The 21,883-nt window shown below is 51.8% G+C and overlaps 1 protein-coding gene across 1 annotated transcript; it reads right to left on the bottom strand.

Moving 5' to 3' along the window:
- Positions 1 to 524: 524 nt before the first annotated feature.
- On the bottom strand, positions 525 to 16,748 carry MARCHF11 (membrane associated ring-CH-type finger 11). Its single transcript, XM_077353332.1, has 4 exons — positions 16,615 to 16,748; positions 12,323 to 12,478; positions 2,385 to 2,577; positions 525 to 1,019 (listed from the first exon to the last, which is right to left on the bottom strand). Exons 1-4 carry the CDS (start codon positions 16,693 to 16,695, stop codon positions 697 to 699), a joined length of 753 nt encoding a protein of 250 aa, XP_077209447.1. The 5' UTR covers positions 16,696 to 16,748; the 3' UTR covers positions 525 to 696.
- Positions 16,749 to 21,883: the final 5,135 nt, after the last annotated feature.

Below are 21,883 nucleotides of genomic sequence, written 5' to 3'. Positions count from 1 at the left end.
CGCACCCCAGCCCCACCACCCAACACGCGCCGGGACTCTCCCCCAAGCCCCACCGCCCTGCCTTGAGATCCCACGCACGGCCCCAGCAGGGATCACGTGGTGGCCGCCGCCCTGGCCCCTCAATCCCCCTACCGCTCACCCCGACCCACGCCTCACCTCAGTTCCTGGAAGTTGCCACTGCCACACTGCGCCCAGCATGTTTTCTCCCTTTCCCCAGCGGCGACGGCCCCGCCACGCTCACCGCCTGCACACCAAGCCCCGAAGCCTCACGTGGATGCCGCGCGCAACCCCCAACGCACACAAGCCGCATGCAAGCCGCCCACAGTAACTCTGAGATGCGGGGGGGCGGTGATGGGCAAGCCAAGGCCCGTGGCACTCAGGAACCGGGGGTGTAAGGGGGGCCCTCCAAAGAGGGCGGCATGGGCCCCGGGACAATGCTAGCGCCCATTGTATTTCCTCATACAATGGGCTTTAGATCTGGTATTTTTATAAATGCCAAGTACAAATAGCTAAAAAGAGAGAAATCATGATATAAAAAGAATGTATTTGCAATTCAACTGATCATATAAAAGCAAAATGTTAAGAGTTTATACATTTTTAATGTGCTGTGGTCCCACCATTCCTTCTAACCACCTCCTGGAATACTTTTAGAGGCTTCTGCATGCTCTCGGTGGGCACAGCCCTGCAGCCAGGATTTCACACCGAAGTCACCCTCATCACCATTTCCCCAGAGCTGTCATCCCCTGAAGAGTCCTCTGGAGGCCTCGTGCGACTGAAGAGATGGAGCAACACGTAGCTGCACTGAAGTCTCGGGGAGGGGAAGCGGAGGGGATGAACCAGGCTCCTGCTTCGAAATGCATTTGGGGGCAACCACAAAGTCCGGGCTGAGGAGGACTCGCCTCGGTGGCCCCCTTCTGTGTCAGCCGCTTTGTCATAATTCAGTACGACCCAGTGCAGATTGACAGCTCTCCAGCGCTTAAATATTCTGCCCACTGAGGCACCTTCATGCACAATCAGTCCTGAAATTAAAGGGAACAATTCTTCAGTCCCCTAGAATTTTACCCCAGGCATGGTTAGTGGCAGGCAAACACCACTAAGACTGCATTGCAAGAGTTAAAAGAAGTTATTGGGTTTCAAGGGACTGATATCCACTAGATTAGTGGTCCCCAACTTTTTTGAGGCTGGGGACCGGTGGCGGAAAGCAGGGCGATTGCCCGCATGAGCGGCCGAAAACGCGCATGTGCGGCACTTTCGGCCACGCATGCACAGGCATGGCCCTGCTTCCCACTCCCCCCTCCCACAGTAAGAAGCTTGTCGGGCCGCAAGCTTGCAGCCTGGTAAGTTTCTTACTGCGGGGGGGGGGAGCTGCGGCCCAGTGCCAGGGCCTTCACGGCCCGGCACCAGGCCGCAGCCCGGTGGTTGGGGACCACCGCACTAGATGAAGCAGATTTACAACTAGGGAAGGTGTTCTAGATGGGGCATGGGTCACAATGTTAATGAACAAGAGGGAAAGAAGGTGATGCTGTAACTTAAATGACCAGTTCCTGCAGTGTGTGTCAGATGCATGTATTAATATTGCAGGGTGTGGACGGAACTAAGTCGGAGTTCAGGGCCACCTTTTTATTTAAGGCATAAGCTTTTGTGTTGGCCTTTGCTGGGTTCAACTTTTGCTCAGCTTCTTCAGACCAACATGGCTCCCACTGGGCTGTATAAACCGTATCCTCAGCCCACATGCAAAGTGACATTCCTGTGGCATTCCCAACTTCTCAAGGCCAAGAGTTGAAATCCCTCTGCAGCCACCACAGAGCAAGTGCAGATCTCTGGATTCATGCCTGGAAGTTCTGTGGGGCTCCCCCCACACATTTGGCAGGGGCAAACTCAGGCTCACCAATGAACCCGCAAGAGCCCCTTCAGCAGAAGGAAGGGACCCAGTTTGACCCAGTGGAATGTCGGGGGGGGGGGCACTGGTTGTCCCCAGGCTTGTTTCCCATGGGAGAGGTGGGAAGGGCCACCCAGTCACAGCTGGGTCCTTAAGGCAAGAGCCCTGCCTCTGCACCAGGACCCTGGGCCTCCTCGGAGCTCTCCCCAGGACTGATCCTGCTGAGCTTTGGAGATCTGCTGAGCTTGGGCTGGCTTAGCGAGAAGCAACTGAACTCTGAACAGGACCCCAAAACAGACTGGCCAAACGGCTACAGCAAGATGCTGCTCTAGCTGCTGTCTTGCTCTTTGCCAAGGGCATAGATGGATGGATAAAAGGATTTACTCCTGATCTGCTTGTTCTGCAGTTCAGGTGGGTTGGAAAAAAATCCCTGGACATGCAAACAGGGAAGTCATGCCCAGGGAATCCCCCTGGAGGACCAGCCGGGGGGCCTTGAGGGGCTTACCTACGCACACCACGTCCATAAAGCCATACATGCCGTAGCAGATCTGGAAGAGGATTTCCTTCCTTTGCCACAAGGCGTAGGGGCTGAAGGCAGACCACAGCAGCCACATCACACTGGCCACTAAGAACAGGGAGCCCAAAATGACAGCGGTCATCTGCACTTTCTCCACCAGAGTGACCGTAATGCTTTGCCACTGGAAGGAAGATGAAGTCCGATCAGAGGACAGGTTCGCAAACGCATTTCAAGGAAAGGTGGACACCTCGTGAGGACTCCCCTTTCACAAGCATGGCTCTTCAAACACTTTGTGAGCTTCTCATATTTGTGGCTAGGTCCCTCCCCCCACCCATGGGGGATGGACGGGGGGGGGGGTTGGCTGGGAAGCTCCTGGAGATTTGGGGGTGGTCCCTGAGGAGGGCGGGGACCCCAGTTGGGTACAATGCCCCTGAGCCCACCTTCCAAAGCAGCCATTTTCTCCCAGGAGCTGCTCTCCATAGTCTGGAGACGAGCTGTAACTCGGGGGGGGGGGGGGGAGGTTGGTTCCCAGGTCCCACCTGGAGGGGGGCATCTCTGTTTGGGTCTCCCATTCCCCTTAGCAAACAGAGGAAGCAGAAACAGCCGTTTGCGGGGCTGTCGGTGGCCGTAATGCAGTCACCATCCCAGGCAGGACTGGTTGGTGCCCAGTCCACAAAGAGAACTTCCCAGCCCGAGGCAGAGGAGAGACGCTCCCCAGCAGCAGACATTCTGGGCACAGCTATCTCCGCCTCCTCCTCCTCCTCCTCCTGCTGCTGGTTATCCAGTGCAGGTGCAAACTGTGCACATGCCTGGCCTGCTGCTGTGGCTTTGTGGCAGGCCTTCAGGAAGTGTTCCCAGACATTTTGACCCCACTGCACACTGATGGTACTAGTCCCCCCCCCCCCCCACACACACACACACACAAACACAGCCTCTGCCAGTGGGAGGGGAGAAAGTCCATAGGCTGGGCTGTGGCCAAGCTGGAGCTCAGCATCTTCCTGGGCAGGGATTTGGATCCACACTCTGCTCCCTGGTGTAGCCCACCTGTCTACTGCCGCACGTCTTGCAAGGAAGGGGTCAGACCTTCCCATGGAGAAGCCCCTCCTCCGTCATCATTTGTGCCTTGTCCTCTCCCCGTGGGTGGCGTGCCTGCCTCCGGCTACTCTCCTCCCCACCATCCGCTGGGCTGGGGAAGTGGGGGGGGGAGGCTGTCTTGCTGCTGGCCAGACTTGCCCAAGGGAAGCTCCAGGAGACTCTGCCCAGTGACCAGCCTTCCATTCCACGGCTTCCTAGCCTCTCACTGCCCATCTGCAGAGGAGAAGACACGCAGTAATGGGTTTAAACTTCAAGGACAACAATATAGGCTAGATATCAGGGGAAAAATTTCACAGTCAGAGTAGTTCAGCAGTGGAATAGGCTGCCTAAGGAGGTGGTGAGCTCCCCCTCACTGGCAGTCTTCAAGCAAAGGTTGGATACACACTTTTCTTGGGTGCTTTAGGATGCTTAGGGCTGATCCTGCGTTGAGCAGGGGGTTGGACTAGATGGCCTGTGTGGCCCCTTCCAACTCTATGATTCTATGATTCTATGACCATTCATGAGGTAGTACTGCTAATCTATGCTGTATGTACAGATTTCACTAATACTTGTTCCCACAGACATTTAAGATCATCCTGCTCTGGGTAGTCTGGTCTTGTCAGATCTTGGAGGCTGTTGGTCCGGGTTAGTTTTTGGATGGGGGACCACCAGGGAAATCCAGGGTTGCCAAGCAACCCACCTCTTGACCTTGGGGTCACCATAAGTTGGATGCAACTGAACAGCAAGGAAAACAATTAAGATCAAAATTCTAGAAAAAATGTACTAGCCTTTAGAAGGGTTTTTTCCCCTTATGTGACATCCCTGGACATAGGAAGCTAGGGAAGTAATACAGAAATGTGCTGCTTTTCCTTTCATTTGCTATTTTCTTTCTGAAGATCTGGATCACAGAAAGATCTTGACAGAAGGGGAGCGGTTAAAGGGCCAGCCTAGTGTCTAAAACAGTGGTCCCCAACCCCCGGTCCGGGGACTGGTGCCAGTGCATGGATCAGTCGGTACCGGGCCACGGCTCCTCCTCGTCCTCCTCCCCAGCTTCTGCCTCGGGGGGTGCCCTGCCACTCTGCCGCCGGCTCACCTTTGGTGCTCTCCAGTGGCCGCCATGGCTGGGGCTCCCCCTCAGTGTGGCACTGTGCAGCTACTGCTGGCAGCGTCCCCCAGCGGGCGGCAGGAAGTCAGGGGCGCCGACAGGAAAGCAAGTGGAGCAGGGGCTCAGGCAGCAGCAGTGACGTCCCTCGGCAAAAGACTACCTCCCCGCTGGGCCTCAGTAAAATTATCAAGCATTGACCGGTCCCCGGTGATAAAAAGGTTGGGGACCGCTGGTCTAGAAGATCCCGGTCCTAGTTCCCCATCAACCAGGCACTTGGTCTTGGAAGTTTTCACTGGGGCTTTTAGTAACACTGTCAATGTTTTATTTTAACTTTGTGTCAAGCCCCTGTGGGATTTGCCATGTTTAATGTGACCCTGTCCTATTTGATTCCTAGCCTCTGTGATGAGTACCATATTACGGCATTTGCTGTATTGCTTAACCCCCTTTGGGCTGTTCCTATTGCCTTCCTTACTTCCCATCTGACAAGTGACCAGCCCTCCCCATTATCAGGCCAGCCATCTGCTACTCAAGGTGAAGCATTACCTTAAGGAGGTTTAGCACTCCAAAAGCAATATAGGACCAAACTGGGACCCCAAGACAAGAGTGTGTTTGTTGCTACTTCAGTGCTTTCTGTTGCTGTTAAAGATGTTACCAATCCTGAGCATCATGGAAAGGTGGGCTGAAATTAAAATGTATTAAGAAGATGATATCTCTGACTCTGAACAGATAAGCCTTTGCCCTGGGAGGGAGAGACAGTGTCCCAACCGTGAGGCTGAAAAGGATTCCCTGGCAAAAGAAATGAGGTATGGGGCATGGGGTGGTATGGGGAAGCCAAATGAAAGAGACTGTTCTCAGTCTGGAGACATCTGAAAGGATATGGACTCAGTGATAATGTGGGTGCCTGGTCATTGAAAACCCTGCTTAGTTAGTGGTTGAGGGGAACCTTCCCATTGGGAGGTACTCATCCTCTGAATTCTGAATGCAGAATTCCAGAGAAAAGCTAGAAGAGATAAGAATGCCTTCTTAGAATCATAGAATCATAGAGTTGGAAGGGGCCATACAGGCCATCTAGTCCAACCCCCTGCTCAACGCAGGACTAGCCCTAAGCATCCTAAAGCATCCAAGAAAAGTGTGTATCCAACCTTTGCTTGAAGACTGCCAGTGAGGGGGAGCTCACCACCTCCTTAGGCAGCCTATTCCACTGCTGAACTACTCTGACTGTGAAACACTTTTTCCTTATATCTAGCCTATATGGTTGTACTTGAAGTTTAAACCCATTACTGCGTGTCCTCTCCTCTGCAGCCAACAGAAACAGCATCCTGCCCTCCTCCAAGTGACAACCTTTCAAATACTTAAAGAGGGCTATCATGTCCCCTCTCAAGGTCCTTTTCTCCAGGCTGAACATTCCCAAGTCCCTCAACCTATCTTCATAGGGCTTGGTCCCTTGGCCCCAGATCATCTTCGTCGCTCTCCTCTGTACCCTTTCAATTTTATCGACATCCTTCTTGAAGTGAGGCCTCCAGAACTGCACACAGTACTCCAGGTGTGGTCTGACCAGTGCCGTATACAATGGGACTATGACATCTTGTGATTTTGATGTGATGCCCCTGTTGATACAGCCCAAAATGGCATTTGCCTTTTTTACCGCTGCATCACACTGCCTGCTCATGTTTAGTTTACAGTCCACAAGTACCCCAAGGTCTCGTTCACACACAGTGCTACCTAGAAGCGTATCCCCCATCCATGCTTTTCATTTTTGGCATGCTTTTCATTTTTCTGACCCAGATGCAGAACTTTACACTTATCTTTATTAAATTGCATCTTGTTCTCATTTGCCCATTTTTCCATTGTGTTCAGATCTTGTTGAACTCTGTCTCTATCTTCCGGAGTATTTGCCAGTCCTCCCAATTTGGTGTCATCTGCAAACTTGATAAGTAGTCCCTTCACCCCCTCATCTAGATCATTAATAAATATGTTAAAAATTACCGGGCCGAGCACCGAGCCCTGAGGTACCCCACTACTCACCTCTCTCCAGTCTGATGAAACACCATTGACAACAACTCTTTGAGTGCAGTTCTCTAACCAATTCCCTATCCACCTAACTATCTGAAAATCCAGATTGCAGTCCTTCAACTTATCCATCAGAACATCATGGGGAACCTTGTCAAAAGCTTTACTAAAATCCAAGTAAATGACATCAACCGAATTTCCCCGATCCAGCAAACCTGTTAATTGGTTAAAAAAGGAAACCAGGTTGGTCTGGCAGGACCTGTTGGAGACAAATCCATGCTGACTTCCTTGGATCACCAAATTGTCCTCCAGATGTTTGCAGATCGCTCCCTTTAATATCTGCTCCATTATCTTCCCCACAACAGAGGTCAGATTCACTGGTCTGTAGTTTCCCGGGTCATCCTTCCTCCCTTTTTTGAAGATCGGGATAACATTTGCTCTCTTCCAGTCCTCCGGGACATCTCCAGTCCTTAAAGAGGTTCCGAAGATGATGGACAAAGGCTGTGCAAGTTCTCTGGAAAGTTCTTTGAGCACTCTCGGGTGCATTTCATCCGGACCAGGGGATTTGAACTCATCCAGTGCAGCTAAATGCCTCTCGACAACCTCTCTATCCATGTTAACCTGCCACCCAGACACTGTCCTTTGGCTATGGCCATCTCTAGATGTGCCTAAACACTTTGACCTGTGGGAAAAAACAGATGTAAAATAGGCACTAAGCCTTTCTGCTTTCTCTGCATCTTCCGTTAGAGTTTGTCCATCCGCACCCAACAGTGGGCCTATTGCCTCCTTCACTTTATGTTTGCTCCTCACATAGCTGAAAAATCTTTTCTTGTTACAATGGGCTTCCCTGGCCAATCTTAGCTCACCTTCAGCTTTGGCCTTTCTTATGATTGATCTACAGTGCCTAGTAACCTGTAGGTACTCTTCTTTAGAGCTCTGTCCTTCCCTCCATTTCCTGAACATTTTCCTTTTCTTTCTTAGTTCCTCTTGAAGTTCTCTGTTCATCCAAATAGGCTTTTTAGAGCTCCTGCAGTGTTTTCGTCTTTCTGGGATAGTCATTGATTGAGCATGCAATAGCTCCTGTTTGAGTAGCGCCCACCCTTCACATGCTCCCTTCCCTTCCAGCATTGTCGTCCATGGTATGACACTCATCATGTCTCTGAGTTTATTAAAGTTTGCCCTACGAACATCCAACATCTTAAATGAACAGTGCAAACAAATAGAAGAAAACAATAGAATGGGGAGGATCTTTTCAAGAAAATTGGAGAAATGAAGAGAACGTTTCATGTAAAGATGGGTATGATAAGTGACCAAAATGGTAGGGACCTCACAGAAGCAGAAGAGATTTTTAAAAAGGTGGCAAAATTATACAGAAGAAGAAGAGCGAGCTTAACAGCTCTCATAACCACAATGGGGTAGTTACTGACCTGGAGCCAGACATCCTGGAATGTGAAGTCAAATGGGCCTTAGGAAGTCTGAACAACAATAAAGCTAGTGGTGGTGACAGCATTCCAGTTGAACTATTCAAAATCTTAAAAGACGATGCCGTAAATGTGCTACACTCAATATGCCAACAAATTTGGAAAACTCAACAATGGCCACAGGATTGGAAAAGGTCAGTTTACATTCCAATCCCAAAGAAAGGCAATGTCAAAGAATGTTCAAACTACCGCACCATTGCACTCATTTCTCATGCTAGCAAAGTTATGCTCAAAATTTTACAAGCTAGGCTCCAGCAATATGTAGACCGAGAACTTCCAGAAGTACAGGCAGGAGGAAGAGGCAGAGGAACTAGAGATCAAATTGCCAACATACGCTGGATCATGGAGAAAGCTAGGGAGTTCCAGAAGAACATCTACTTCTGCTTCATTGACTATGCTAAAGCCTTTGATTGTGCGGAGCACAACAAATTGTGGCAAGTTCTTAAAGAGATGGGAATACCAGAGGATCTTAATTGTCTCTTGAGAAACTTATATGCAGGTCAAGAAGCAACAGTGAGAACTGAACATGGAATCACTGATTGGTTCAAAATTGAGAAAGGAGTTTGGAAAGGCTGTATACTGTCGCCTTGCCTATTTAACTTGTATGCGCACATCATGAGAAAGGCGGGATTAGAGGAGTCACAAATTGGGATCAAGATTGCAGGGAGAAATATCAACAACCTCCGATATGCAGATGATACCACTCTAATGGCAGAAAGTGAAGAGGAACTAAAGAGCCTGTTGATGCGAGTGAAGGAGGAGAGTGCGAAAGTTGGCTTGGAACTCATCATCAAGAAAACAAAGATCATGGCATCCGGCCCTCTCAATTCCTGGCAAATAGATGGGGAAGAAATGGAGATAGTGACAGATTTTATTTTCCTGGGCTCCAAGATCACTGCAGATGGGGACTGCAGCAAAGAAATTAAAAGACGCTTGCTCCTGGGGAGGAAAGCTATGGCAAATCTAGACAGCATCTAAAAAGCAGAGAAATCACCCTGCCAACAAAAGTGCATTTAGTCAAGGCTATATTCCCAGTTGCAATGTATGGCTGTGAAAGTTGGACCATAAGGAAGGCCGAGCGTCAAAGAATTGAGGCTTTTGAACTCTGGTGCTGGAGAAGACTCTTGCGAGTCCCTTGGACTGCAAGGCAAACAAACCGGTCAGTCCTACAGGAGATCAGCCCGGACTGCTCCTTAGAAGACCAGATCGTGAAGATGAAACTCAAATACTTTGGCCAACTCATGAGAAGGAAGGACTCCCTGGAGAAGAGCCTAATGCTGGGAGCGATTGAGGGCAAAAGAAGAAGGGGACGACAGAGAATGAGGTGGCTGGATGGAGTCACTGAAGCAGTAGGTGCAAGCTTAAATGGACTCCGGGGAATGGTAGAGGACAGGAAGGCCTGGAGGATCATTGTCCATGGGGTCACGACGGGTCGGACACGACTTCGCACCTAACAACAATAACAACAAACTCTGAATCCGAGGCCCAGGAGGCAGGGGAAAGCCTCGGCTTCTCTGCCTTGTTTTTGGCCCTCCAGAGGAACTGGCTGGCCCCTGTGTGAGACAGGATGCTAGGCTGAATGCCAGTCTAGAAGGGCCATTGGTCAGGTCCAGATGTTCTTTTGTTCTTAACTCTATACATTCAGCATTGCTACTGATGGATCCTTTAGGCCTGAGACACTGTCAGCAGTCTTTAACCAGGCAAAACTCTGCTAAAAATGAAAAGTCCAATAATTCTTGACTTCTCTTGCTGATAATTTCATTTCACAGAGGGTGGAGTGGGCTACTAGAAGGGGGGCACAATTTTAAACTTGTTTCTCACCAATAGGAAGGAACTGGTTGATGGGGTAAAAGCAGTAGGAAATCTGGGTACAATCCAGTGGTCAGAAAAAATTAAGGTGATGGGAGTTCAAGAGGGCTAGGAGTTTCTTAAAAGTGAAATACAATAAAAAACAATTCCCTTGAGAAGAAAAGATGGAAGGAGCCTGAAGAAGCCAAGATGGCTCCATAAGCAGCTGTCAAATGATGTGAGGAATAAGAAAGAGTCATTTAGGAAATCGAAGGAAGGCCTTATTACCAAATAATTACCAAATAATATTATACACAAATAACCAATAATTGTAGGGAGAGTGTGAGAAAAGCTAAAGCTCAATATGCGCTTAGGCTAGCAAGAAGTGTTAAACATAATAAAAAAGGCTTCTTTAGTTATATTTCAAGTAAGAAAATGAGTAGGGACTCTGTAGGACCACTGTAAGGTCAAGAAAGTGAAATTATAACAGACTAGGGGCAAAGTTGTCCAGTCTGTAAGGGCTTGGGGTTGAATGTGTGTGTTGTGTGGGAGGTTGTGGTGGCATGGTGGCAAATGAGGGCATGGGTGTGGAGATATGGGTGTCAAGAACCTGTGGTGTGGAATGTTCGTTGAGTGTGGGAGAGGACTGACCTTTGGGAATTGTGGCATAGTGGTTACAGATGAGCTTTCCAGAGCCATGTCCTCAGATATGTGAAGGGAAAATCAGACTGGAGACTCTTCTTAGGGGAAGATTACATGGCAACCAATTTCTCCTGCGTCATTTCCCTTCTTGTGTGAATTAGGCCACATTCACCGAAATGCCCAGTTTCAGGCTGTAAATATTTATTTAGATCTTCCTGCACTTTCCAGACTCACAGGACTGATGCTGGTCTGCCTGTCTGTGCCCCAGAATACAAACAGTTGCTGGTAAGGGCTGGCCATAACCCACAGCCCAGGAGGGACACACCTGCACCACTCCCTCCCAACTGCAAGCAAAAATGGCTCCTTTGAAGGCTGGACTCTGAGGCATTGTACAATTTTGAAGCCCCACCTCCAAACCTCCAGGAATATTTCCAACCCAGGGGTAGCCAACCTCCAGGTGTGGCCTGGAGAGCTCCTGGAATTACAGCTCACCTGCAGAGTATAAAGATCAGCTCCCCAGGCAGAAAGGGCTGCTTTGGACAGGGTTGTGGTAGAGAAGAAACATTTAGGGCTTCCCACACAGGTTGTTGTTGAATTGAAAGACTTGAGGCCTACTGCACTGGGTTGTTGTGCAGATGAAACAGGAGACAAAAGAGCCAGTTTCCTCTGCAGAATAATGCTGTGCAGTGGCCTCAAATCTGCAGAGAGTTGCAAAGAAGAAAGACACATGGCTTGGCTGTGTCTAACCCCTGTCCAGAGCAGTATTTTAAGTGAGAAGGGGCTTTTCTGTGGCCTCCCTGTCAGGCAACTGTTTGGCAGAAGGGGAAAGTCCCCCCCCCCCTCAAAAGGAAGGCCCTCAGGCTCCCCTGCGTTGCTCTTGGAAGGAAAATGCCTCCCTCCCCTGAGTCAGGGCCTGTCAGAGGCTCCTTCACAGCAGGCCTGAAGGGAGGGAGGGGGAGGGAGAGCACTCTCCAGCCTCCTGCCAGCTCTGTCAGGGTTCTGAGGCAATTTGCAGTTGGACATGACAGTGAGGACAGCCTTGGGGCGAAAAGGGCTGGCACAGCCTCTGTTCTCATCCCCCTTGGCAGCCCTACTGACCTCCTCTCCCTTTGGTGGTCAGGAGCAGACTGGCAGCCAGACTGGGCTGGGTGAATGGAATTTTGGTCTGTCTTGGTGAGGGGCCAATGGGAAGGCGCTTCGCACGCCTCCCCATTGGCTGCTTGGCCTTTAAGTGGCACTTGGAGGGGCAAATCAGGAATCGCTTCGCGGCTCCTGATTCGCCCCTCCGAGTTTTTATCACGGACAGAACCCGCCCTAACTCCTCCCCAATAGCCCTTAGGGCTTTATTTAACTGCAGGAGCAGTTAAAGATGATGAAGAGAGGGCTGAACTGCTTAACTCCTATTTCTCAATGTGGCAAAAATGTAACACATCACGGGGGATGGAAATGGTGGCCTAGGATCACTGTGGGGCAGTCCACAAACACCTAGTTTCTTTCAATGAAACAAAGTCTTCTGGGCCAGATGAATTGCATCCAAGGGAACTAAAAGAACTTGCAGATGTCATCTCTGAGCCTCTGTCCATTCTTTTTGACACTTCTTGGAGAACAGGCGAGGTACCAGATGATTAGAGGTGGGCAAAGGTTGTCCCCATCTTCAAGAAAGGGAAAAAGGAGGATCCAGGTAATTATCAACCCGTCAGCTTGAGCAGCTAAAGCAGTCATGGGCCCTCCCCCCTCCCATCTGCATAGATGTGTGCCTGTAAAATGATTGGGTGCCATAATCCAAACAAAAATAAAATGGCTGCTGGAACAGTTTCTCAAATTACCTGGCATGGCTTTTTCATTTTGACAGCCAACACGTGGTATCTGTAACAGCAGAGCTCACAGGTCCAGGAACCCCTTTCGCTGATCCACTTCAGGAGGCACAGCTGGTGGGTGTACCGAAGGGAGCCATCACAGCGACAAGGATTTAACAACTCACCCTAGGAGAGATGCCGGGGGCTAGTGGTCACGTGGATTCATAGCCAAGCATTAAGCAATGTCCAACGGTTGCCTCAAAACGGTTGCCTCTACTTGTCTTTTTTTCTCTACCTTAACCCCCTAAATATATGTTTTCAAAATAGGATTCCATTCCCAAGCTGGAAAATATGTATGAATGCTTCCTTATATGCATGCATAAGAGCAATACTCTTTATATTGCTTTCATTTATATGGGATGTTTCTCTTTGGCATCCAAGTGACCTTCATATTTAAGGAGTTTTATACTGTTGTTGTGCAAATCTATCCTTTTAAAGAAAGACTGAATTAATCTAAGGCGGGGGTCCCTGGGCACTGGGCCGCGGCTCCCCTCTCCCCCCCCCCACCCCGCAGTAAGAAACTTCCCAGCCCGCAAGCATGTGGCCCGGCAAGCTTCTTACTGTGGGAGGGTGGGAGAGGGAAGCAGGGCTGCGCACGTGCGGCCGGGCTGTGCATGTGCGCATACGCCATGCGCACCAGAAAACATGCATGTATGGCACTTTTGCGCATACGTGCATGCGCACAAGTGCCACACATGCGCATTTTCGGCCACGCATGGCGCATGCACTGCCAGACAATTGCCCTCCCTGCTGCCGCCACTCCCCAGCCTGAAAAAGGCTGGGGACCACTAATCTAAGGGATAAATTACTCTTATATAATAAGAGTGTACAAACAATACCTGTTGAAAGAACATAAGAGAAGCCAGGCCGGATCAGGCCAATGAACCATCCAGTCCCACACTCTGGGTCACACATTACCCAAAACCCAGGTGCCATCCGGAGAGCCAGAACTCCAGAAGCCTTCCCACTATGGCCTCCCAAACACCAAGAGCATCACTGCCCCAGATTTAGTGGTCCATGTACACCTTGTGGCTAAGAGCAACTGATGGTCCTGTGCTCCATGTGCTTTTCAGTCCCCTCTTGAGGTTCTCTGTGCTTGTAGCTGCCATCACTTCCTGCGCCAGAGAATTCCATGTGTTAATTACTCTCTGGGTGAAGAAGGACCTGATCTGTTCTAAGCCTCCTGCTCATTAATTGCATGAAGCTTGTATTTTGAGAAATGGAGAAAAGTACTTCTTTCTCTGCCTTCTTTATCCCATGCATAATTTTGTAAACCTCTCTCACATCACTTCTCAGTTATTGTATTTGCAAGTTGTACATTAGCTGAGCTCTGAAATCAGAACAGCCCTGGTCATTGAAGGGAGAGTGGTGTTCAGCTTAGACAGAAACCCAGGAATTTTCTTATTTACTTCATCCTTACCCATTGTTTTGTTGTACTTCTATATATTTCTGAAACAGCCTAGGGGGTGGGACGTGTCCAGCTGTCCAATTTGGAATACGGCCGATCAGGGACAGCCAGCTTTGCCCTGATTGGCCCTGCCCCTGCGGCTCCCGCCCTCCGGCCCTGGACTCTAGCCTCTTTGCTCTCAGACGCCTCAGTGCCTGGAGCCAGCAGCAGGAAAGGGGAGAGGGCCCTGAGCAAAGGGCCGTGGTGGAGGGCCTGCTAATGAGGGCCTCCCGGCCTGCTAGGCTGGGCCTGCTGACGAGGGCTTCCCGGCCTGATGACTGCCTGCTAAGGAGCTCTGTCTCCGCCCTGCTAATGAGCTGCCCAGCCCCTGCCAGTCCCACTTGATTTGGCTGCGAGCTGAGGCCCAAAGCCACCTTAAGCTGCCTGGCCAGGGGAGGGGACTCTTTCAGGGCCCGTTCTTAGGAATGGGCTTTGAAGCTATTCTCTATTACAAGCCCTGCAGAACCACTGAAGGTCCCACAGGGCCATTAGGCCTTCCCTCCCGACCGCCTGACATGGAGGCTGCCAGCACATGCCTCCATGCCGCCTCCCGCCAATTCAGAGGCATGCTGCAGGACAAGAAAAGCCCGACGGCCCTGGCCTACACCACAAACAGAGTGGAGGGCCAGGGGGAAACACCAGGGAGAGGGAAGGGCCCCCAACTCCAGACTAAAGAGATCAGTTTTCCTAGACAAAATGGATGCTTTGAAGGGAGAACTCTCTGGTACTGTCCTTGGGGATGCCAGTCTCCAGTTGGGGCCCGGGGATCCCTAGAAGTACAGCTCCACACTAAAGCGATCAGTTCCCCCAGGGAAAATGGATGCTTTGAACTCTCTGATACTGTAATTTGGGATGCCATTCTCCAGGTGAGAGATGGAGACCCCCTAGAACACTGTTTCTCAACCTGCGGGCTGGGACCCCATTTGGGGATCAAACGACTCACGGCAGGGCGAGCAGCTTGGCCGGGGGGTGGCACTGCCACCGTTGCCGCTCCTCCTGAAGGCGCCTGCCAATTTATATACAATTTATAACCAATTTATATACAATCATGAACTATGGATCTTCCCGCCACTCGTCAGTTTTTGTTTAATTTCTGTGAAATGACACTTGCATCATTTTATGGTTGGGGGTCACAGTACAGGAGGCATTGTAGGAAAGGGTTGCGGCATTAGGAGGGTTGAGAACCACTGCCCTAGAATTACAGCCCCAGACCAAAGAGATCAGTTCCCCTAGAGAAAATGGATGCTTTGAAGGTGCTCTGGATACCGTAAATGGGGGTGCCAGCCTGCTGCTTTCCAGTCCTTCCTTGCCACAGTCGTGGCTGAGTGGCAGGCGGCTTCCAAACATTCTGGGCTGCCCTTGGTGTTGGTGTCCTTGCTTGTGACTGATGGCGCTCACAGACAGATGGGGGAGGCGAGGGTTTCTGCTGCAGGCAGCCCAGAACACCCCTGGAGACCCAGCCCTTCTGTCATGCCCAATTTCCTTCCATTACAGAGGAAAGGGAAGGGCACTTCCTATCCTTGCCTTGGGAACTTGCTGGCATCATGTGGGGAATGACTCATGGCTTAATGGTAAATGAGGTTGAAGTCTGTCCCAAGATTATTTTGGGGCGCATCCTTGCCCCAGTGTCTTCCTGGTTGTTTTAGGGCAGGGGTGGCCAAACTGTGGCTCTCCTCATGTCTGTGGACTACAATTCCCATGAGCCACTGCCAGCAGTTACAGAACAGTGGCCTCTAAACTCTCAGCCCCACCTCGCTTATGGGGTGTCTGGTATGGGGAAAGGAAGGCCTTCCTCTCCCCTCTCAATTCCCAAAAACCAACCCACTTCCACTTGCATCCTTCCTCCAAGCCTCCCCCAACCAAGCTCATCTGCAGTGCAGCAACCGCGGCCAGGCCCCAAGCCCCCCTCGCCAACACAAGGCTGCCCCGCCCTGGCCCTTTCTGCAAAAGCCCAGAAGCACGTGGCACAACACCCGCCTCTCTCATCAATTCAGTGCAAACGGATGACCCCAATTAACTGAACTTGATTGCCCTCTGTGATTAATTCAATGGAAACGGGCGATCCCTAAGTAATGCAAAGTGAGTACCCCTAATTAACTTAAGCTCAATGAATTCACACCACCCCGCCCCAGACGTCCCCCTACGTCATGCCAATGAAATGCAGCTGGGATGGTTTGAAGGGCCCGCCCCGGGCTGGCTGCGGCGGGAGACACGAGCGCGAGGCCACGTGCAGGCGGGGAGGGCCGCCTCCTCCCTTGGCACGGCGCGTCCAGGCGAGGCGGCCCCTTGCCGGGGGGGGGGGGACGGAGGGGGGATCTCCCCTCCCTCCCCCCCCCCCTGCGCTGAGGTCGGGCAAGGGGACAAGCGCCTTCCTCGTCCCCGGGCAGCCTAATGCGGCCGCCGGCTCTGAAGGGGGGGGGATGGGACGGGGCGGGCGCCTCCCCCTCCCCCCCTCTCCCCGGGCAGGGCAGGGCAGGGCAGGGCAGGGCAGGGCGGGGGGAGGGGCTTCCGCGGGGCGGGGCAGGGCGGGGCGGCCATAAAGGCCTCTGCGGGGCGGGCGGCCCCCTCCCCCCTCCCCTCCTGCCAACCCTTCGGTGGGGGGGGTGTGGGGCCCCGCCAGGGGGGAGGAGCCGCGGAGGGGCCCCTCCTCAGGCCCTCCCCCAGCGCGCCTCCACGGGGCCGCCCCCCATGGCGCAGCCTGACTCGGGAGCCCCCCCGCCCACCCCCCCTCCGGCAAAGGGGCCCGCGGGCGGCGTGCTGGGGGGGGGCTGCCGCCGGCCGCTCCCCTCCCCTCCCTCGGCCCCCCCCCCCGCACCTGCTCGGCGCCCTGGAAGCAGATCTTGCAGGCGGGGGCGGCGTCGCCCCCCGGAGGAGCCCCCTCGGCCGGGCCAAGCATGCGCAGGCCGCCCCGACCCCCCCCCCCGCGCGGGAGAGCCGTTGCGCGCCGTTGCCGGGCGCCGGCCGAGCGGGGGGGGGAGGGAGGGAGCCACGAGCCCCCCCCCCCCGTCACAAAGCGCGGCAGGACCCGCCCGCCCCCCCCCCCCGGCCCCGAGGGGCAGCAGGAAGAAAGCCCCCCCCGCCCCCCCAGGGCAGCCCCCCTAAAGCACAGCCCCCCCCCCGGCCTCCTCTGCAGGGATGCCAGACAGGCCGGCCCCCAGCCCAAGCCCCCCCCCACCCCCCACCCCGAGGGCCGGCCATGGGTCAGGGTCTTCCGCTCAGCCCCCTGGCCACGGCCTGGCTCCCCCTACAGCAAGCCCGCACTCCTCTTGAGCCTGGCCTCCCGGGAAAGGGCTCCAAGCCCCTCCTCGCCTTGCTCGCCCCCCTCAGTCCCTTCTCCGGCTCTGCAAGGGCTTTGGGGCATTCGGAGACCCAGACTCCACACAGGCTTCCCGCGAGGCCACATGACGGATCTCCACAGCAGCATCACAACCTAGGCCATTGGACTCCTCATAACCTCAAGACAATACTATACAAGCAGGGCGACTCCCGCCTAAGTCCCCCCAAGGGAATGGGTTTAGGAGGCCCTTGGTCTCCATTGACTGGAGGGAGCTCAGGGGATTGCACCGGGACTGCCTGGGTATGCTCAGTGCCCTCAAGTTGTGGTGCCTCAATGACCTCCAAAACGTCCTCTCCTGAACACCCTTGCCCAGATCTTGCAAGCGGAGGGCTTGTGGCTTCCTTTATTGTTCTCTCTGGCTATTATAATAATCTTTGCCTGTGCATCTCAGTTGCTGGAATCTGCATTTAGAATTCTTTTTCTGTGACTCCCATTTCAACCCACAGTTCACCTGGTTCCCATTCACCTCCATCCTGGAGTAACTCACCCTAAAGGAAGAGTGACTGGAATATAAGATGACAGAATCCAAATGCACAAGGTACCTTCCCAGGGAAATTGCTTTCTTTTGTTCTGAACCAGAAAACATTACAAGTTACTTTAGTCTGGTTGCTTACCTTGCCTTTCCTGTTCAAGAAGTCAGCCTGTTCCTGCTGCCTGTAAGTAGCAAGGTGTTAAATTTGCCATGTGTTGCCTGGTTTTCAAAAGTTGCATGCAGAGTTTGTGAGAGGCACAAGGATCACCCTGGCCAGGACATGCACGGATAGGCTGGGTGCAAATTTATGTCTAGGGAAACAGCGCTGCCTCCAAGTCCCATCTAGGGTTGCAGTCTGGGGCTGCGGCCAGGGGCTGCCTGCAGAACCTCCGACCAGGGTGGAAGCTGCCTGACATCACATCAGACTCTTGGGCCATCAAGGTCAGTACTGTCTGCTCAGATTGGCAGCACCTGTCCATGGGTCCAGCCTGAGGTCACTCCATCCCCTCCTGCCTGGTCCTTTCAAATGGAGAGACCGGGGATGGAATCTGTGACTTTCATGTAGCAAGCAGATGCTCTGCCACTGAGGTCAGGCAAAGTGGACGGGGATAAAAACCCGTTCTCCCCTAGGCAGGACACTCTCCAGGCAAGCAGCTCCCTGCCACAAGGAGTCAGCTCCAGCAGATATTAACGGAACAGAAAGAATCTCCTGCCTCATAGAGAGAGGGGAGAGGATCAGAGCTGGAGGACTTTGCTTCTGTAACAAAGGTTACAAAGCCACCACCTTATTCCTGTGCAGCATCCCTCTCACTCCCAACAATATGAAGCCATCCTCCCATTGCAGGCCGTGTCTTAGTTCAGCAGGTCCCAACATGGTGCCCGGGGGCACCAAGCTACCTTTCCTCAGGCCCACCAAGTGCTTGGAGAAAGTGGGCAGGTCCAGCAGAACACCGCTGGGGAGCCAAAGGCCAAGGCTGCCTGGCTAGCGCACTGTGTCCATGTGAGCATTCATGGGGAAAAGTGCACATTTTGAGCAAAGCATCCTGTCAAGCAGAGCTTGTGCCTGAAATGCTGACAAACTACAACCAACATTCTGTACTGCCTCAATCCCTAACACTTTGGAGCTGACTCCGCCTTCTGGGATGGCCATTTTGTGGTCATGCCCCCCACTCCAGGGCATGCCAAAGGTGCTCACAGGTTCAAAAAGGATGTGTGGGGGGGACCCCGGTCTTAGTCTACAAGCAACACCACTGAATGCAGTCATGCATCCACTGTCTTGGAGTGCCATGGTAACATGAAAATTCAGCCCCACAGCATGGGTCATCCAAACCCCAAACCCACCAGCAAATCACGTATTCCGTTAACACCAGAAAAATCAGACCCAAAGCTTCATAGTGGGAAAAAGTGCAAAAGTGGTTCTCATGGATCCCCGGCATTTTCATACATTTTCATACCACACTCGCTATCAAACCGCACAATCATACATCATGTCCTTGACCATAGATTGCCTGACAAAATTCACACATCCACTGGTTCGTGATATTGTTGTGGTGCAAAAAGATAGTTCCAAAAATCAGATCCTTGTGGGGCATCAGGATTTTTACATTCAATCACACCAATCATGTCCACGTCCAAAGGTTGCATCACAAAAATGTCACTGCAAGGGTGTAAAAATACATCCCAAAGCATGCATCCTCATGTTTTTTGTACCGAGTGACCCCCAACACACCATTAAATCATGTACCATGACCACATATTACACTACAAAAAACATGGATGTCACAGCTCCATGGCACCACCATGATGCAAATCATCCCCTTTCCTCACAGGGCTTGGTCCCCAGATCCTCATGGATCCCCGGCATTTTCATCCTTGCTCTCCTCTGCACCTTCTCAATTTTGTCCACATCCTTTTTGAAGCGAGGCCTCCAGAACTGCCCACAGGACTCCAGGTGGGGTCTGTATCTCCCATCCAGTAAGATAAGTGATTGCATGATGAATCTGGGGTAACTAAATGTAAAAATACTGAGGATCCATGCTTCATGGCCACATTATTCTGCTCTGGTGGTACCATGTGTAATCTGTGGCCAAGGAAAGGAGATGTGATTGGAAAGTGTGTTGGGGTGGTCCAATGCAAAATTCCTGCGGAGCCATGCTCTGGAACTACATTTGCGGTTGGGACAGTGCCACAAACCACTGAATCCATGATCTTTGTGGTACAGGCTGTGGCTAGTGACATGATAAGACAGTGACATAAGTTTTAGATAACAACACAAAATCTTCCAACTACAGTTTTGCTCCACCATGAAACGGTGGAAGCATATTTGCAGACTAAGACATAATCAACAATATGGTAGTGGTTTTATTTGGTTTCAATGTAAAAATAACATGAATTTATGAAAATCCATTTAGAATGATCCGGATTTGACTTCCCTGTGGTCCACAAAACAGGAAGCCCACTCCCAGGAGGGATAATGGATGGAAGAGTGTTGAAGATCTTGAAGATCTGACCTTCTCTCTCTGGAGACATTGGCTGGGCTGTCTCTGTGGTATTCTGACCTCCTTAGCCTCCACCAACAATGACATTTTACAGGCAGCTCACACAAGGAGGGCAATCCTGCAGACAGTGGCGGCAGCTATAAGCACAGTCCATTTCTAAAGAGAACTGCATCAATATATAAGTATATTGAACTCTTAGCCACAAGATATAGATGGGGCAGTGAAGCTCTGTCTGCTTGGTGCTGGGGAGGCCCACAGTAGGAGGGCATCTGGAGCTCTGGTCCTGCTGGTGGACCTCCTGACGGCACCTGGGTTTTGCCGGTATGACAGTGTTAGACTAGAGGGGCCACTGGCCTGAGCCAACATGGCTTCTCTTATGTTGTCATCTTCATGACCGCTGCATTTCTCCATCCTCTTACCTGATCACAAGTAACTTTTCCCTTAGGAGTACTTGGATCTCTCATTATGAGATCCTGAAAAGTTTCCTTTTGGCTATTACATTGTAAATGCCCCTGAATTACCTTAATATGCACTTTTTTCCAATTTAATCTCAATCATACACCGGAACTGTGACCCCGTCCTCTGCATAAAATCTCATCTCACACTAAGGCACAAAGCAGGGCTCCCTGTCGGCTAGGAGTACGGTCTTCGCTTCCTTCCTCACCCCATCCCCTCTCTCACGGCCTGGCCTGCCATCAGATTGCTTGCTATTTGCGTTCCACCATGCAGGAAACTTGGGCCCCTTGCAACTCTGGCTTATGGGTGCTACAGGGAGGATACCTGGTTATGGGATTGTGTGATGCTGCTGTGACCAAACTGCAGCTCTCCAGCTGTCCATGGACTACAACTCCGAGAATGCATAATGCTAGCAGGGCCTCATGGGGGTTGCAGCCCATGGACATCTGGAGAGCCTGCCCTAGAGTGAAGCAGCCGGGACACTGTTATCTTCAGGCCTTTTCATCTCTATTGTGCTGCAGTTAGAATGGAGAAAAGTCAATTGCTTTTCCTTGGAGAATCGTGCTCTGCCTATTTTTGGATGGATATCTAGCTAGAGAACATCCTTCATCAGAAATATGACGCCCCCCCCCCCAACATATTTTGCCCCACAGTCTGAAAAGCTCCAAGAGAAATTCCACGGATGGGCCAAGTGGGCAACAGTTGCGGCAAATGAAGTTCATGGTGAGGAAGGAGCAGGTGATGTACACGGGAAGTAGAAACCCCCAACGCCAAGCCCAGCCCAGGGAGTCCGAGAGGGGAAAATACCTTCTGTTGTTAACCTCCATTCTACTGCTGAAAAGAACAGCTTGAAAAGGATGCAATTAATAGCAGGCACCCCGAAATTCCCCTGAGAAGAACCACATTCCACAGGCAGACCTCTTCTTCCTAGGACGTTCCTCCAAACGAGATGTCTGTTTGCATGAAACTGCATTACTAATGCTCTGCAGGGGAGCTGACTCATAGAATCAGAGTTGGAAGGGGCCATGCAGGCCATCTAGTCCAACCCCCTGCTCTACGCAGGATCAGCCCTAAGCATCCTAAAGCATCCAAGAAAAGTGTGTCTCCAACCTTTGCTTGAAGACTGCCAGTGAGGGGGAGCTCACCACCTCCTTAGGCAGCCTATTCCACTGCTGAACTACTCTGACTGTTAACATTTTTTTCCTGATATCTAGCCTATATCGTTGTACTTGAAGTTTAAACCCATTACTGCGTGTCCTCTCCTCTGCAGCCAACGGAAAAAGCAACCTGCCCTCCTCCAAGTGACAACCTTTCAAATACT

Source organism: Paroedura picta, chromosome 9 (genome assembly GCF_049243985.1).
Source record: "Paroedura picta isolate Pp20150507F chromosome 9, Ppicta_v3.0, whole genome shotgun sequence".
Classification (NCBI taxonomy): Eukaryota; Metazoa; Chordata; class Lepidosauria; order Squamata; family Gekkonidae; genus Paroedura; species Paroedura picta.
This window is presented reverse-complemented; position numbering and strand designations above follow the sequence as displayed.

Excerpts from the sequence above, each read along its gene's own strand:
- MARCHF11 (XM_077353332.1), bottom strand. The coding sequence starts at position 16,695 with ATGCTTGGCCCGGCCGAGGGGGCTCCTCCGGGGGGCGACGCCGCCCCC. Across the intron at positions 2,578-12,322 it reads AAATGAAAAAGCCATGCCAG|TGGCAAAGCATTACGGTCAC; the intron begins GTAATTTGAGAA and ends TCTTCCTTCCAG. Across the intron at positions 1,020-2,384 it reads TATGGACGTGGTGTGCGTAG|GACTGATTGTGCATGAAGGT; the intron begins GTAAGCCCCTCA and ends CTTTAATTTCAG.